General features: G+C 46.9%; 2 protein-coding genes across 3 annotated transcripts in view; one reads left to right on the forward strand and one right to left on the reverse strand.

The window, feature by feature from the left end:
* Positions 1–3,029, reverse strand: part of LOC119165020 (integrin alpha-9) — a 60,562-nt gene extending 57,533 nt beyond the window's left edge. For both annotated transcript variants that reach the window (XM_075894624.1, XM_075894621.1), the window contains exon 1: positions 2,697–3,029. In XM_075894624.1, the coding sequence (XP_075750739.1) occupies positions 2,697–2,896 (200 nt within the window). In that variant the 5' untranslated portion in view covers positions 2,897–3,029. The remainder of the gene's footprint in view (positions 1–2,696) is intronic.
* A 7,732-nt stretch (positions 3,030–10,761) lies between these two features.
* Positions 10,762–18,286, forward strand: LOC119165031 (endothelin-converting enzyme 1). Its single transcript, XM_037417227.2, has 2 exons — positions 10,762–11,271; positions 15,527–18,286. Exons 1-2 carry the CDS (start codon positions 10,960–10,962, stop codon positions 17,585–17,587), a joined length of 2,373 nt encoding a protein of 790 aa, XP_037273124.2. The 5' UTR covers positions 10,762–10,959; the 3' UTR covers positions 17,588–18,286.
* The last annotated feature ends 306 nt before the right edge of the window (positions 18,287–18,592 follow it).

Genomic DNA, 18,592 nt, shown 5'->3' on the forward strand with positions numbered 1-18,592 from the left:
GCAGTAAAGTAGCGCCGGTGGGCGAGTTGGAAGCCACGTATGCTTAAAACAATCAGCGCGAACACGACGGAGACACAAGGCGACGAGGACACAGTGGTTAGACAGCGCTTGCACTCTGTCTTGTTCGTCTTGTGCGCCTTTTCGTCTTGATGCGCTGAGCTTTGTAAGCATGAGCACCAATAGATACGGATCGCCCACACAATAATATACAACTACTAACACCCTCGTCAACCTCTCCCCTCCAAAATTATAATCTTGTAGGAACACCGTATAGGTACATTCGGTGGTTTTCGAGAATATTTAGCAACACTTGCTGGATCTTGAAAACCAGAACAAACTAATATACATTAAGATTGTAAGCTAAGCGAGTTGGTTGGTGTTCATGATAACTTTTCTAATATCCTCCGAACAGTCGGCAGACCGTTCCGCCTTCATGTGTTTTTTTTTTTATTTTCTTAATGCAACATGTTTGGTTTATGTCGGCTGCCTATAATATGAGCTCTTCCCGGTTTTGAGTAAACTTCATAAGGTACATCAACATTATTCCTTTGCTATCACCTTCTAGCCAGCGCACAGGGGGGGAGCAATTTCCTCTGATGTCAGAACTTTCCATGGCTCCTTTCTCGCAGCACCTCTATACTCTGTCTTCTCAACTTCCACACGCTTCATTCGTTTCCCCCGCAGAGACTGTCGTAAACGCGTCTCTCAAGCAACCCCGTCGTCCTTGTGCGTTCTCTTCACTTGAACTTGACCGACCCTTAACCGAGAGGCAAACCTCCTTCAATGTACCTCTCCTCTTCTTTTTCAGCGCCCAATCCAGCTATTTATCTCTTAGTTGTTGTTTTCTGTTTTGTTTCTGTTGTGGTATGTCACCGTATGTGTGCTTCCTTTTTGGGTATTACTTGTTCTACTCAGCTAGAGTTAGTGAGTGAGTGAGTGAGAGAAGTGAGTGAGTGAGTGAAGTGAGTGAGTGAGTAAAGTGAGTGAGTGAAGTGAGTGAGTAAAGTGAGTGAGTAAAGTGAGTGAGTGAAGTGAGTGAAGTGAGTGAGTGAGTGAGAGAAGTCAGTGAGTGAGTTTTTTCGCGTTGGTGTTGTCCCGTGTCGTTCTCTCTACGTCGTTTTCGTTCCCTTGTAGCGCGCAAAACGTTAACGCTGCACAACCGACCGGCCCCCCTACCCTGGTTCTATCACTTGCGCATTCGAGAAATGTTGCGTCCTCTCCGCACGAGAGTGCGATCACTATGGGCGGGTGTCAACCCCACGGCATCGGGTTCAGCGGCAGTGCGATATATGCTTTAGCCACGAGGACACCGCAACGGACCGAGTTCAGTCACTCCATTCATATGGCGCGCGTTTCTTTCCCGTGAAATCAAGTGCTGACTTATCGCATCTCCCTTCGCGTCTCCGGGCAGAAAGCTGTCTGCTTCTTTAAATGAAATGCTGCATGCTGAGCTTAATCACAAGCTCTTGCTTCGCCCTGTGAACCTGCGTATTTCGTCGCTCTAGCCGCGAGCTTCTTGACACCGTGTTTTTACGATAATATTTCTTTTGTAATTCTCTTCCTTACAAGAACGAAAGAGTCGCACGCTCATAATATCGCTCTTTTCAAGTTCTGAGCCGGAATTAAAAAAAAAAAAAACCTTTTTCAATGTACCGTGAATGTTAACAAGAGTGAATGTTAACAGAAAAGCCGCAATGGTCATCTCGCCTTCACAGCGGTTGTAATAAGCGAGAGGCGAATGTTTCGTGAGTACTACTGCCGGGGGCTTTCATAGGTATGTTCTGCGCTGAGTACCAAATGATATTCAACATTTTGTTTAACGCGCGCCTGTAACAGTTTAAACCAATGTATTGTACACTACTCTAGAATAAAATACTGAAACAAATAAAGGGGAGTGAAGTATAGTGTAAACTTTGAACTTCCGAATAAAACGATGTATAAACAAGCGGGTCGGTCACTGATAAGAACATCCCTTGTGAATCTATATTATTGTACGATTTGTTGTAATATGTTATATATATATATATATATATATATATATATATATATATATATATATATATATATATATATATATATATATATATATCAGTGCTCAGCACGAGTAGGCGTATTGACTCCGAAACAATGCAACCATCGTCGACCAATGGACGTTTACGCCACCAGCAACAGTTAGTTACTTTCTTCATACTGTCGCATGTTAGCGGCGTAGTTGGTTTCAAGTTAATTGGTAAATAAATAATTATGCTCAAGAAGCTTCAATCAACGAAGCTGAACTCTTATAGCTTAATAAGTGTAGAACGGTGAGCTGCTCTATGCTAGCCTCTTGCCGGATCTCTTTACGAGTGGTGCAGGTTGGCAGCACTAAATTATAAACCTCTGTTACTGATGAGTCAACTTAACTCGGCAAGCGCGAAAGTAAATGTTACTGATAAACGTTGCATCGGTCAAATAAAAAAGGCAGTAAACTACATAGAAGTTTAAATAATTAATGTGTACCGGCGTCGTTCCGAGCATGTTTCCCCGCAAAAAGAATATGAACAGTGTCATTTAAACAGTGTAGATTGTATTGCTAATGTTACCCTGTCAACTGTTCCACGGCTGAGTGAACTACAACCTATACGCACAATGACATACATGTTCACACAGCTGCTAATGCCCGACGAAGTATACTTTGTACTGGTGCATGTACTCACTGCATTCCAAGTTGGCCGCCACCATGCAAGGCCACCGAGTATCCAAAGTGACTTCCCGCCGCTCCTGGTCCGGGTAGCACCACGGGAAACTGAGTGTCCAGATTGAACGCGGACGTCCTGACCGTCCCGAGGAAAACCAGGAACAACGGGAACAGAGCGCGTGGCGCAGAATATCCCGCCATGATCGGAGTCGCTCGCATCGTTGCCTCTGGTAAGCCCGAGGTTCCAGACCCGGCGACGAGACCGCGGTTGCTCCGGGCACGACGTCAACGGCAGACCACCTCGGCGGCGTGCGGCCCCCCGCTGCTTCTACTCGGCTGCCGATGGCTCCGCGAATAAAAGAAACAAAGGGGGCGATAATAAAACGCGCTTCCTTGGGGCAAACATCCGTCGCCCGCCGGCATCCGGCGACGCAGTGGCAGCAGCGGTGGTACGTCCCTCCTTCCCCTGTCGCGCACGTGCGCGCCACTCGGGGCGCCTCTGGAAACCGCAAAGCTCGTCGCGTCGTCGCTGAAGCCGGTGTGTGTGACAGCCGCAACTCCACTGAGACGACGCCCCACACGCGACTCTCTTCCTCCCTTCTAGAGTTTCACTGCGCGGCGCGCGATCAGTGCAAATGCAAAGCGTCCTCGCACCGGCGCCTCTGGCAGCGATGATCAGGAGTCGCCCGTCGTCTCCGACGCGGCTCGCTGGGCATTCTTCTTCGCGCCGCTCGCGTTTCAAGAGCGTCGCGTGCGCGTCTCAATTGTGCCTCCGCGTACCGAGGAATCGGGTAGCTTGAGTCAACTTCCCGGTGACGCCGGCGTACGACCGGTGTCCTTGGGGGAGGGTTCCGAGGAGGCGAAAGCCGCCGCTGATTCAAACAGGTGCGAGCAAGCGCGAAAGCCGTCCCCGACTTGCCACGCGAGTCTGTGCTACTTACACCTGAGCGAGTTAATACCCGTGACACACGGGCAAAAGTAAAGGACTTTGAAGTAAACCCCTTTTGTTGCCTAAGGGGACCATTTGCAGAAAGGAGTGGCGCTGATGACACACGGCGCCGGACTACTGCTTTAGGCAGTGCCTCAGAAGAACGCTGCAGAAAAAATGGCGCTGTTTGTGAAAGCAGCAAGATTGGAAATATTGAAAAGAATCTGAGCATGTACACCACATTCAGCGACGCCGGAGCATAAAACCGTTTTTTTTTTATTGTCTGGTGGCTTATAATGTGTATACCTGTAATTTTCTTTCGCTTTTTTGCGTTTTTAGCAGCAACTTAAGTTTGTCTGGCAACTATTAACAGTCGGTGTTTTGCTGTTTTTGTTTTTTGTAGTGCTTTTTACATGGCTGCGTTCAGTTGGGTCAGTGACGGCGTGCCGCGTTTCATTGTGGTCCTGCGATCTCTGAGCGCAGAGACAGAGATAAAGCAACAGTTGAGGTGGGCCTGACTCTTGTCGCCCTCGGCTCCATCGAAGATGAGCTAAACGCCGCGAAGGCAAGAGTGATGAGCCTCAAGCAAAGACTCGTCATGAACAGCTTCATTTTGACTGCTTCCGCACTGTCACCCCGAGCCATCAACTGCGAAAGTTGGGCCTATATGCGCAACGAACGCTGGTTCGAAGACACATTGCCGTTATTAGGCGACGGCCACTTTAAGCAGTGTTTTCGAGTGAGCCCGGCACAGCAACTGCCGCTGCCAACCCTAACATGATCCCGCTAGTGACGTAGTGCAGGCGTTCGAGAGTATGGACAGACTATAGGAGTTCACTTTTGAACAAATCGCACTGCTGCTGAAAATGAAAACATTTTCTCAGCGCAAAAAAATACTGACAGGGCACTGCAGTGTTGCGACACGTTTTCTTCTATTGATAAATTATGCACACTGTATGTGAGAGTACTCCCTTCCTGCCAGAAAAGTAGATGCGGGATCTGCTTTTGCGAAAAGGATCTTTGCCGGAAAGGTGTTACTCCTTCGTCGTGTGTCACTGTGCCCGAACGCCTTTCCGAAAGATGTCCCCTTGTCTAAAGGACTTCAGGGTGCCCGTGTGTCAGGGGCATAAGGAGCCGAGTGTTTACTCCGTACACCGTATGTCCCCCCCGATTTAGGACGGGCTTTCCCGGCGACCGGCTGTAAAGTGTGCCGCGAGACGGCTCATCGCTTATCCCGATGTGACGTCATCCAAAGCGCTCACACAACGGTGGTTACTCAGGGGCCTATTGAGGTGGCAACGTGATCAGAAATGAGTCGCTCGCGACTCCGCCCGCAGGAGTGAATGATTTCGGCACCTCTCCGCCTTTTGCGCTTCTCGTCGTCTGCCGCGTTCGCATCTTATGCCAGCTTAATCGTGTTTCGTTTTTCTTGTAATGTGAGAGCCATTACACGGGAGCTGGTTTAACGAGTATGAGAAAGTGTCTGATTAACAAGGCGCGTGCTTCGAAAGGCCGTTGCATGTGCGTTGCGCAAGCTAAACGAATCGATCACTTTCGCAATCTGTCTTAGTCACGCTGCTCGACGCACGTTTTCTGGACTTCGTGGTATAGACGTGACGCGCTTCAGCCGATGAGTAAACAAATGAAAAAAAAAAAGAATACCGGAGCTGGTTAACAGAGTGAGCCTTACAAACGAAAGCGAATTGTAGAGCGATCAGATCCCTCTTGTTAGCCGGTATACGAGTGCGAAGTTGGTCGAACACGAGTACTGGGAATCTTCTCGCTTCGCCGCATACTTTGACGCCTGTACCTGATGAATCGTCTTGTTTATTGAATCACGCATTACACTTCGTGTGCTCTAAGAGGGGTGGCGCGGAAGACTTCTTCATTTGCGTTTGTTACCTTGTAGAAGCGTACGGCAATTATTGTGACCATTCAACGACGCAACGAATTCTTTAATTAACATTAAAATCTTGCGGGGCTAGCACGGAACAGTGAAGTGTCTTCGGACAGATACCACAAATAGCACCTGTCATCTGAGCATCTAAGGCTCACCCCCTTGTAAATCCAACACTCAAAATCAGCGCCAAGAGCTCGGTTCCAAATATATTTAAAGTTTGGTCAGCGCCTTCATGCATAGCATACTCGAACGATGTGTGATACTCAGAAAAGAGGCGTGCAAGTGAGAATAGATGGCCGTCCGTGGAATAGAAAACAATATTCTCCTTGAGTTCTCGTTACTAAAGCCAAACAGTTGAATGTCCGCTTGACTGCACATGTAACAATCCCCTTGACTGCTATTGAGTGCTGTTCAGAAAAAAAAAATTTAGTATATTGAAAGAGCAAGACAGCGCAGCCGGACGGAATGCGAAGGACAGACCTGTGCTGAAGAAGAAAACGAACGCCAACACATCGCCCCCGGTCCTTCCTGCCAGAAGTGATACGGAAACAGCGAAATGCTGAAAGAACCTCAATCCAGTCTATTGTTGCCGTGACAAGCATGCGCATTTCTCGTCGAAGTTTTCCAGGCCGCTGGGCACGTGAGTGGAACTGACTCAGAAGCACGCAGCGATGCTTGACAATAGGGAGTTTCAGAACACCGTTTGCAAGCGCTGCGGGCGTTGCGGGCGCCATATGAACTTTAGAATAGCGTTTGCCCTGCTGCAAACCGCAACGCACGATCACAGCGACACCGTAGCCGCGAAACCAGCGCTTGCGGGCCACATGCGGGCCGCGATCGCCGCACGCAATTTTGGATTTTCTGCGTGCGGTCCGCGAACGCCGACTCGCGTTAAGACGCATGCGCAGTGGCAGCGACCGCACCGCAAGGGCTCGCGGTGCGCTATTCTAAAGCTCCCTATTAGCTGCGTTCTCTGAGCAAAGGCAGCGGCGCAACGCATAGCGTATAAATACTTAAAGAACAATAGGCAAATGATTTGAAACGTGGATTGTATTCTATCGTACATGTCGGTGCTGTGTTAGAGGTGGTCCACGGAGAAACGAATGGGTGTACTTTAGTGATGCGTAATTTATTTATTTATTTATTTATTTATTTATTTACAGTACCTTACAGAACCCTCGAGGGGCATTGTGTAAGGGGGGCGGTACAGATAATATGTTAGAAAAATATAAATACATATATCAACACATACATAGGCAAATAATGAATATAATAGAAAATGCAGTTCAACTTATGAACATGTAAGCAAAATACATACTAGAAAAGTGAGTTGCAGTATGTGAAAGTGAAATACAAAAAATATTATGACAGTAACTACAACCTAGCAATGGTGCAAAAACATCGGCAACAGTCCTATAAACACTGATGATTATGAAGATGCGATAGAGCAGTTTTTGGTGCATAAGTATTTTTTTAAGAATATGACTGAACTTTGTGTGGTCTTGTTCTGACGCAAGATCATCTGGCAAATCATTCCACAAACGAATAGCTCGTGGAAGAACCGACTGGTTGAAAGCATTAGTATTGCCGTACATGCGTGATAAGCTAAAGGTGTTATGTAGTCTGCTCGAAGTTTGATGTGCTAGATTAAGGTGAACAGATAGCATCATGCTGGTGTGGATAAGTTTGTGAAATACTGATAAAAGTGAGATGTCGCGGCGAATTTTCAGTGGCTCGTGTGCAAGACTATGTTTAATCTGTGTTACGCTGGACGGGAAGCTGTGATTACGCACTATGAATCGACTAGCTCTGTTCTGTATACGTTCTAACTTATCTGTGAGGTATTGTTGATATGGTGACCAAATGGAGGATGCGAACTGCATTTCGCCTATAAAGAGCCGGCGTGAGCACACATGTGTGCTTGCATGCTCCGGAAACATGAACCAGCAGCCGCGGTAAAATAAATTAATAAAATGCACAATGAATAAGAGAATGCGAGAAGTTGGTGAACGGAGGTGGAAGAATAGATAACCAGAGTTGTTATACGGTCATATCAGTTGTGCTTTTTTTTTTTTGTAAACCGTATAACGCGATACCGATTTTCTTCATAAGTTGTCAGGAGCGTTAAATGCGAATAAATTTATTACAACTTGTAGAAAACAAATAAGATGCGCCAAAAAGTTTATAAAGTGCAGGTAACGAACGATAGAAATTTGTTTAGACAGTATTCAGAACGTGCTATGTTACACTACCCAACTTTCTTCTTACATTCATGATAATTCATAATAGCAGACGACCGGACAATGACAGTAGGCCCGTTTACGAACGAAATTCTGTCTGCATTTTTTTATTTAAAAGTGCCTACCTGAAATAACATACACAGTGTATGAAGATTGGCTGATATTTGTTTTTAGGAATACCTCAGGACCAGAGCGCATTCGCGCAACCCAGAGTGTATTCTGTGCAAGTCTGGCATGCTATCGTATGCTGACCTTTGATGCACAATTAGCCTATGTTAAGAAGACGCAAAAGAAGTAGCGGTCATATATATTGCTATTGTACCGTCACCGCACACTCGCATAGAAGATATGGTCTCTCCGTTTCTTTGTCGCTCTAAATGCCGCTTTGCATTTTATCAACAGAATCTCTATACAGTATGCGTTGGCTTCAAGGATAGCGTTTTGTATGCCACTCACGGTAGTTTTGTCCACTGCTCCCACTGTTCTTTTTTTTTCTTAGGCTTGGAAACAAATAATAAAACGCTTATAGCTATGTTTATTGCGGAGGCCATAATTATGTAAACGGCAATAGCTATAGTATCCGGCTTGTAAAAGCAACATGTCCACGTCTGTGAGCACATTCCATGTGAGAGGAATGATTAGTAAGGATATAAAAAACTCACGGGAAGATGATCATTGGCTATTTGTGCATACAATAAGCTGATTAGCAATCCTAATGGATCCAGAACGGCTCTGTTTGTATGGCCGTATGACGATTTCCGTACTGTGGAGCTCTGTTTTTATCATTACCTTATTTGTAAGTTCTTCGGCACTATACAAGGCTATAGGTTCGAATGAACCAGAATCGAGCCAAGGGGCTGTATGGAGATGCCGTTGTTCTTTAGTACGCTTGCGCGACTCTCAGTAAGTGTAGGAGTACTCTTGTGTTTTTTCTTTATGTTTCGGGACGTATGAAATGTGTTGCATTGGGTTTCGAAGCTAATGAGATTCTCTGCAGGTACGGTCTTACTTAATATAAGTATCCCACGCTATACAAACGAGGAGTTACACGTCGGTATATATAGCGGAACCGCGGTGCACTCAATAAAGTCAAAACGTGGTAATTTTTTTGATGCATGCATGAATTTTATATACAAGACAGTCTCAATTCCAAATTGCAATGTCTTTGTACCAACATCTATACAGCGCACACTTCTGGGGTCACAAGGAAACCTCAGTTTTATATAGCAAACTATTAGCGCCAACATACGCACTTTGGACTTTCTTACGTCATGTTGAATTGCCAATGAACACGCGTTCTGTCTGCGGCATGCGGTGCTCAACCGGTGAATCGCTCTGGACGATGGTATAGTTTCAAGTACCAGTTTCACCACTGACCAAGTTTCATTTATGGCCACGAGTGATGCATGCGACGAGGTGATGTCGTAGCGTCTCTAAAGCTGACCGATGACGTTTCGCCAAGGTGGCATGATCAGGCGATGCTCCTTCCCGGGTGAGTTCGGTCAGAGGCGTCGTTGACGGGAGCACGCGGGGGCAGGGAGGAATCTTCCTCTCGCTCTCTCTCTCTGACCCTGGGAAAGTTGCCTAAGAGTTTTTACGTAGTAGCAGTTTAAGTATAGCAGTATACTAGTAATACTAACAATTATTTACTGTTACTACTACCAATTTAATAATAATAATAATAATAATAATAATAATAATAATAATAATAATAATAATAATAATAATAATAATAATAATAATAATAATAATAATAATAATAATAATAATAATAGGAAGAAGAACTATGACGTTGACGACAATATCGATGTTATCACTTGGCGGCACTTCATTTGGTTACTGCCTCAGGGATATATGCTCCACCGTGTTTGACTACATCAATGCAACTAAGAGATTACCGTGCTAGTGAACCTTAACATTTTCATATCTTAAGTTTATAATTCGTAGCTATGTCTGTCAGAAACAAGAGATGGCTTGACCGCTTGCTCAGCAACGATTTTTGTTTATTGGCAGTTTTATATCTAAACAAATTTTTCAGATTGGCTTTCATTTCATTTTAGTTTCATTTAAGTGTCCTGCCACTCGGTTCTTGGCCCATCCCCCTCTGTGGGTGAGCGCCATCCATGGGAGGCCATCAGCATCAGCATCAGCCTGAAGGAGGAGGAATTAACTTTATTATAAGAAACCAGCAGGTTAAGGTGGCCGGGCATGTAGGCCTCCCATGAGGGGAAGTCAAGCAATTTAATTTATTATCTACTACTAATAAAAGAAGCATCACTTTTTGTATATTTCACAAGCACCAAAGTTTTGCAAAACATTTACGTTTTTTTTTATTCTATGACCTCCATTATTCTAAAGTTACATAACATTTTTTAAGACATCACTCAATTGTAGGCCTAATCCCTACAGTAGAAGGCGAACAACAAGCGCAGACAATGAAGAAGGAAAAGGATGTGGGGCTCGTGCCCTTTCGCAGCCACGAGCCGCTTCGGCAGTTCTCGAAGACTACGTGGAGAATGAACGAGCAAAGCAATGTCGCCAGGTCGTCGCCTTGTCTCACGGACAGGTCTCGCACTCCTAAATCCAAGGGTGCTTCGGTGACCCCAAGCGATGACAGCAGTGCGGGAACCGAGTCCAAAAAGCCCCGCAGCTCCCGCAAGAAGGCGTCGCAGCAGAGGCTGGCCAGAAAAAGCCTAGCGGATGACTCTGGTTCAGGTATGAGACCCATCATGCGGCTTGGGGGTTTGTGTGAACGAAAGAACTCCCTGCTTTGCGAATGAATTTGCACTCGGGAGAAATCCATCTTTTTCGTCTTCTCGCTACAATGCACTCAACCTTCCCTCCAAAACATTTCCGCAACAAACAGTGGTTTTGCCCTGCCCCCATGCCCGGCCCACCTTCGACGATGCGACGACGTCATGATATAACGCCACGTTGTCTAACGCTATGGTGACGTCACAAATTTTAGCAATATGAAACGTTATCGCGGTTTTTTTCTTCTTTACGTAGCTCAGACGCGGACGCCACGACACGGCGGTCTATACGCCAACGGCCAATTTTCATATTTGACAAGACATCTGAGGCTTTAACCTTACAAAAAATTAATGGGCCGCGCACAATGCTTGGGAAATGTCAGGATCGATGTGTCAGGATCGATGTGTCAGGAGCGATGATGTAATTCTCTCGCCTTTGTCTTACACTCGCAGGAGCAAACATGGCAGCCGACAACCTCGGGTATGGCCGGATCCACCAACGCGCTTTAGGTATCAAAGTGACCGCCCAAGGCAGTGCGTTAACAGACCACAGTGAAACCGGCGTTCCCATTCGACCAGTCAAAACTGCCCAGTCGATGACCAAGCCGCACTCGCAGACCTCTCGTGAAACCAGTGGACGAGCTCCGCTCGGAAGGAGGAGCCTGAGCTGGACAAATACGAGTGCCATGCAGCGAAGTGGTTTCGCAACTAGGACACCCGGCGAATTCTCCTCGCAACTGTCTCAACCACAAGCAGCCGGGACCCCGATGAAGGTTTGTACGTTCAATATTTATTATTTAGAAGCATTTAATAAGCAGCTGATGATGTAGCAAAAATCACATGGTTCTCCATGCATTTGCCTAAATATACTCGGATGGTGAAACCAATCATATGGATTGTATCGGTCTTTGTGCAATTTCTTTTGTTTCTGTGATATGGGCTCCAACTTTCGCATTAAGTCATACAACACTGTTATCCTCATGTGTAAAAATGTATGACATATTGTTCAACAGACAATACACAAGAGTATTTAATATAACGTCAAGACATACTATTCGATGCTTGCTTAAAATAAAATATATCATCACTGCCCAATTTCTACCAGTGTTGTAAATTGTTTTCAGATGGAGGAGACTGGCTACGCTAGTGATTCCTGTTTATATTGCTTCTGTATTTTTTCTTAACAAGGACCTCAAGTCGAGTATAGCTTTTATTAAAGTTAACCTACGTAACACTGTGTGGAGCGTGAAATAGGAGCATTTTATTTCTTCTTGGCAAAGAATGGTCGAACTAAAGAATCACCAAAAATACAAAGCGCCTGATTAACACAAACAAATGGGGCGAGAACAAGAATGGACGCGGATGCACATTAAACCTTTTTCAAGCTAAGCTTGCTCTCCAAGTATGCAAGCCTAGAAAAAGTATGCTCATGCATATATATCGTAGCAAACTGCAACGAAAGCTTTAGAATCATCTCATGGAGGGAGGGAAACATAAGTCACTTCCACCCCAATGCAAGATGTTTTTGCAGTGAAGCATACCAAAAAATAGGAAAGGGACATTGTTACGGGACGCAGTGTGCCTGAAAAAAAGGGGCGGGGGAATGAAAAGTCATGTTATTTTATTTTAATAGGGATGAATTTCGTGGGCCCACATTTGAGAACCACTGCTTTATGGTTCGACCATACTATAAGAACTAGCAGTAACCCTGATGGCACCACCCCACCAGTAATGATAGAATATATCAGAAAAGCCTTGGAGAGCATGCAAAGAGGCAACGCTGCTGGTGAGGATCAGCTAACATCAGCTATGCTGAGAGATGGAGGACAGACTGTGTTAGAAAAACTAGCGACCCTGTTTACGAGGTGCCTCCTGACGGAAAGAGTACCAGAATCTTTGAAGAATGCTAACATTATCATAATACATAAGAAAGCGGATGACAAAGACTTGAAGAATTACAGGCCGATCAGCTTGCTCTCAGTAGTATACAAGCTATTTACAAAGGTAATTGCTAACAGAGTGAAGAAAACGTTAGAATTAAATCAACCAAAGGAACAAGCAGGATTTCAAACAGGCTACTCATCAACTGACCACATTCATACTATCAATCAGGTAATAAAGAAATGCTCAGAATATAACCAACCGCTATACATAGCCTTCATAGATTACGAGAAGGCGTTTGATTCAGTAGAAATATCAGCCGTCATGCAGACACTGCGGAATCAGGGCGTAGATGAAGTATATATAAACATTCTGGAAGAAATATACAGGGAATCAACTGCTATTATAGTGCTTCATAAAGAAAGCAACAGAATACCAATCAAGAAGTGTGTGAGGCAGGGGGATACAGTCTCCTCAATGTTATTTACCGCGAGCTTACGGGAGGTTTTCAGAGGCCTACAATGGGAAGAGTTAGGGATAAAAGTTCATGTTGAATACCTTAATAATCTGCGCTTCGCCGATGACATTGCATTGTTGAATAGCTCAAAGGACGAATTGCAACTCATGATTACAGAGTTAGACAAGGATTAATCTGCAGAAAACTAAAGTAATGTACAACAGCCCTGGAAGAGAACAGTACTTCAATATATGTAATAGTGCACTAGAAGCTGCAAAATACTATGTCTACGTAGGACAGGTAACCACTGAGCCGAACCACGAGAATGAAGTAACTAGAAAAATACGAATGGGGTGGAGCAAATTTGGCAAGCACTCTCAAGTCATGGCAGGTGGATTTCCACTATCCCTCAAAAGGAAGGTATATAACAGCTGCATCTTGCCGGTACTTAGCTACGGAGCAGAGACCTGGAGACTTACAAAGAGGGTTCAGCTTAAATTGAGGACGACGCAGCGAACAATGGAAAGGAAACTGGTAGGTGTAACCTTAAGAGGCAAGAATAGAGCAGAGTAGATCAGGGAACAAACCGGGTTTAAGGATATCTTATAGTTGAAATCAAGAAGAGGAAATGGACATGGGCCGGGCATGTACCAGTGGTGATTAAGGGTAACTAACTGGATTTCTAGAGAAGGCAAGCGGGTTAGGGGGAGACAGAAAATTAGGTGCGCGGATGAGATTAAGAAGTTTGTGGGTATAAAATGGCACCAGCAAGCACAGGACCGAGTTGACTGGCAGAATGTGTGGTGATGATGATGATGACGATCTTTATGGTGATGATAGTAATAATCGCTTAGTGGTCACCATGGTAGACCGTGATTGTTTCGGCGAAGACCTATGTGTTCCTTTGGTCGACCATTACATGCACGCCGTTTTTCCGGTGTCCTTAACTTTTGCTTTTTGCGTTCTACCGACAATCGTCTTAGAATGAACTGATTGAGTCTCTAGACTCTCGACATGTGTGCCTTTCATATATAAAAGCGGGAAACACGGGGGGGGGGGGGGGGAGGAAGGGTCGTTCGACGTTATTCGAAGCCCCCCGTGTGCAGTGCAAAGCAGGTACATTCTAATATTTAACGAGAACGCGTGGAATGGTGTTCACATGGTCAATAGGCACCCTATTATACAACATAGGGTTTTGATGCTTGTTTTATCATTGTCTAAGCTCTGTGTTGTAGTATGCCTGATTGCAAATAAATGTATGTCGTTTGCCTTTAATTGTTAAAAGACCCAAGGACAGCCAAAAACTCGAAATTCAGTTGTGGCGTTGCAGTCGCGTACGAGAGCCTTCATGTGCGTGCCGCCTCCGTTTTCGGTGTGCATAGGAAGGCTCCTTAGTACGAGTCTACAGCGAATGCGTTCGTCGGCTCGTCTGTCCGCCTCTACCGGAATGCCCTTCCCCAGCGTTCGAGGTCAAAATGCTTGAAACACGCGCATCTGCTAGCAGAGCAGCACACAAGCGGGAACGTCTGGTTGTGGTTTCGTAGCCTGGTGTTTTGTTTTATTCCATCTCAGACGAAAGCGTTCCGGGGTAGAGGTATACAAACATAACGCATATGATGTAGCACCAATGCGGCGTCGCCGACATTCGACAGACCCCGGGAGTACCTGGTACCGAGCCGCGAAATCATTCCTACGGGGCCTCCAGCGGGAGACGATTATTGGCGGCAGCGCCAAATTGGCCAAACCCGAAAAAGAGATTCGTTGCCGTTTTCTGTGCGCCCGACTCACCACAGAACACCTACCTCGCTCCCGCCAAGCAGCGCTGCTGGCGCCACCACGCCAGACCCGAAGAGGGTATTCACCTTTTCATAAACGCCTCTTTGGGCGCCGCCATAGCCCTCCTTAGGCTGCGCCGGCGCGTCCCCTTGAAAATGCACTGACAACGCTGCGCCCTTAGCCTTTGTACTCCCGCGCAGGGCCCATCACGGCGGTGTTTTTTTCCTTCCTGTGAAAAGGTGTATATATGGCCACGGCTGCTGAATAAAAAAACCGTTTTTTTTTAATCCAGCAGTTGTGATATGGCTCTGCACCACGCTAAAGCCTCGTGTGCACTGAACTCTGTGTACTTACACCGCGCTTCGCGCGAGCACAGCGCCACGTCCCACTGGACGTGCGCGCGCCATGAAGCGAAAACGACTTTAGCGGGGTTGGTAGCAACCCCACAGTAGTTAATGGAGCGCCAGCATATTTTTGAAAACACGACATTCCTCGAAGCTGCCTTCGAAGTTCAAGTACCGAAGCCGCATAGCCTGTCATTCTGTGCCATTCGTTTGTCGCAATCGCAAGCAGCGATGGCGACAAACCAACGGCGACAGCGCGAGGGCCGGCCTTTCAGCTACAAGTCATTCCAGCTTGAAAGCTTTTCCCGTGAATTTGATATGGCCATTGCCAGTGGCACACATCCTCTTACATAAGCATACTGTACGTCAGCGGTTGGCACTGTTCGCTAATAAAATGGACTTTGGTGACGTTAAGGATTAAGGAAGCATCTACGGTAAGACCTTTTCCTGTGTCCGCAATTGGAGCTTTTTCTTGCTTTACCTAAATGGCTGTCTTGTGTCGATTGTGTCTTCTGTTGCCCTTGTCCTTACAAGTGACATACCTATATAAGCCAGTGCTTGGCGTTTCAGGATTCATCGCTGCTGCGGAGCCGACGCGGCGCTCGGTGCCGGAGCAAAGCCACGTGCAAGTGGGTCGCAGCCGAAGCTGCGGCCATCATGACCATCACGTGCGCACTTCTCCTGTACCTACTGCCGCTCTCTGCGGTCACCGGGGCGTTGAGAGACAGCAGGCCATGCAACACGCAGAGTTGCCGCGACCAAGCCGAAACCATCCCTGCCTGGGTGAACGATAGCATCGCTCCGTGCGACGACTTCGAGGCGTATGCCTGCTCGCGTTGGACGCCAACCATCGATCATCCGTGGGATGGCACGGCCATGATGTCTCATGCTGATAACAGCTGGGTTCAGGAGTTTCGACGCCGGCTCGATGAAGGCGCGAACAGCTTGCCCATCGCGAAACGATTGGCGATACTCTTCGACTCTTGCCTGAGGAGCGGGACCTCAGAGGAGGATAGCAGAGAAGTATCTGAAATTCGAGAATTTATGCGGGGCCTCAAGATTCCCTGGCCCGAGCCGCCTCTGCCAGGAGTCGACCCGTTGGGTGTCATGCTCGATCTGGTGTTCAACTGGGACATCGGTATCTGGTTCCGAGTCGATTTGTCGCGACACACCACCGACTCTATCGACAGAAGAAACCTGCTCCTGCAGCCGGCAATGGTCCTCAGCTCGCGATGGCTTAACGTGGCAGGCATCTTACACACGGACAAGTTCGTAGACTATTGGTCGGGTTTTCATCGAGAATTTGCGCCCAATGAAACTATGCGACCCCTCGGTGCAATTTTGAACATCCGCAGGATGCAGAAAACGATATACTTGGACTTCGTACACGTTGAAAACAGCGAGTTAAAGCATCCTACGAACACTTTACTTAAAGATATTGACAGTTACACGCCCCACATTTCTACGCGTCGATGGACCGACGTCTTGAACGAAAACTTAGTCGGCCACGGAAAGTTCGTGTCGTCGGACGGCGTGACGACCATGGACGCAGAACTTCTCGCTGTCGTGGACAGGATGTTTGCCAACTTCAGCCGCGAGCAGCTTCTCGACCACGTCTCGTGGGAGCTCCTACAGATAATAGCTCCGCTTGTCGGCGCCGAATTGCGTGTGGCCAAGTACGGAAGCGCGAGACAGGCTGAGATCATGGGTAACAACTACTGCTCCACCCAAATCGAGAGAGCGTACCGCTGGCTCGTCACGGCGGTAGCGCTGCTCCCGCGGTTCGATGCCACGGCAAGGGCATTTCTTCACGGACAGCTGGCGAACGTCACTGAAGCGGCCATATCCAAGGTGAACGGCATCCCGTGGGCCGACAGCGAATCGGTGAAAATGGTTGCCAGCAAGCTGAGGAATCAGCGAACCCTCATTTGGCCGCCATACGAGCCTCTGGACGAAGAGGTTCTCTCCGAAGCTTTCGACTCCTGGTTCTACGAGAACGCGACGTTCGCGCAACACTGGATCCGATCGGTCACGAGGTGGCGGCACATGCGCACGAGTCCCAGCTACAAGCGCAGCGACGACTCGCCACGCTCGTACGCCTTTCCGCACTTCGAGTACGATCCGTTGTCGAACGTGGTTCGGGTGGCGGCGTCGGCACTCTTCCCCCCTTGGTACCAGGCTGCGGGTAGCAGAGCCGCTCTGTACGGCGCCATCGGCTTCACGTTCGCGCGAGAGATAATCAAGGCTTTCGACGTGCCAGCGTTCGACCGCCACGGTAGGTATCTCCACACGTGGCCCACGGAAATATGGAGGGAAGCCTCGGCGAACAAGGCGTCGTGTCTGCGTCCCGAATTCGACTCGGTCTTCCCCGAGATTCCAGCTCTGGAAGTTGCGCACGCGGCTTTCCTGGCGTCGTCCACCGACGACGCGGCGATTTCCAGGCAGTGGAGCGCCGAACGAGTGTTCTTCGTCACGGCCTGCTTCGCGATGTGCAACCTGCCCAAGACGTTGGGACGATTTCGCGCGGACTGCAACAAGGCGTTCAGGAACTTCGCTCCGTTCGCGGCGGCTTTCAAGTGTCCGCTCAATTCGAGGATGAACCCTGAAAAGAAATGCTCCTACTTCGACTAATGCACTGCGTATTACAGGCAAACGCACGATTTTCAGCGATATATTTGTATATAATGCTATACGGTCATCCATGGACATGTTTCGCTTTTAAGGTAGAATTTTTTATGAAGGTGTTTTGGTACATAGCTGATTCAGACTTTCAGTAAATGGATTTAGATGCGATTTTTTTCTGTTCTGATAATTTTTTCACGCTAATTCTTTTATGAAGGTCTAGAGAGATTACTGTTTCAGTAAATGGTTTGGGCATGAGATTTTTTTTCCTATTGCGATCTATTATTTTCGCTGATACATGCTGCAGTAAATGGTAAATCTATGTAATTAGCCAACACTCCCCGACAAAACATGTCGGCACTTCTCCAATTTTTCTACTTTAAAGTGAAGACCACCTCGAAAATTATGCTAAATTTATTTATATTACTTATAGACTACACGAGAGTTCACGTCGAATAATATTAGTCCTATATTAGGTCAATCCGTTTGAGCGAGCTCGAGACTCTGAACAGTTTGTGTACGACGTACAGTTACCTCTTAAAAAATCACTTCCAGCACCTCCTCAAGCAGATAAGGCTGTGTGCATTAGAAGACAAAGGACGCCAATCGCCAGATGACGATGATGATAATAATATGCCAGTCATGGGCGTCGGCAGTGTTTTGTTTTGGGAAAAGAGGGTTGGGGAGGGGACACTTGTTGCATCACGGCAGAAGGGTAGTGCTGGTGTAGAAGAAGCGGAGGTGGGTGGGTGGGTAAAAGAGTGTTATTTGCACTTCCCTGAGGACGTGCGCGATTCTAGCGAATATTTCAGCTAAGATTATGGAATGGTGCGAGCTTACGACGTTCAGTTCTGTAAATGTTGTATGTAGCTGGGCACACAACTTTCAAAAATTTGGAGGGGGAGAGGTGGACATCCCCGATAGAACAGTGCATGTCACGTTACTAGTGCTTGATTATGCTGTGTCACTTTCCGAAACGGGAAAATAAAAACAAAGAGCAAAGTCAAGAACAAA

The sequence above is a fragment of the Rhipicephalus microplus genome, chromosome 1 (genome assembly GCF_043290135.1).
Source record: "Rhipicephalus microplus isolate Deutch F79 chromosome 1, USDA_Rmic, whole genome shotgun sequence".
NCBI classification, from domain to species: domain Eukaryota; kingdom Metazoa; phylum Arthropoda; class Arachnida; order Ixodida; family Ixodidae; genus Rhipicephalus; species Rhipicephalus microplus.

Excerpts from the sequence above, each read along its gene's own strand:
- LOC119165031 (XM_037417227.2), top strand. The coding sequence starts at position 10,960 with ATGGCAGCCGACAACCTCGGGTATGGCCGGATCCACCAACGCGCTTTA. Across the intron at positions 11,272-15,526 it reads CAGCCGGGACCCCGATGAAG|GATTCATCGCTGCTGCGGAG; the intron begins GTTTGTACGTTC and ends TTGGCGTTTCAG.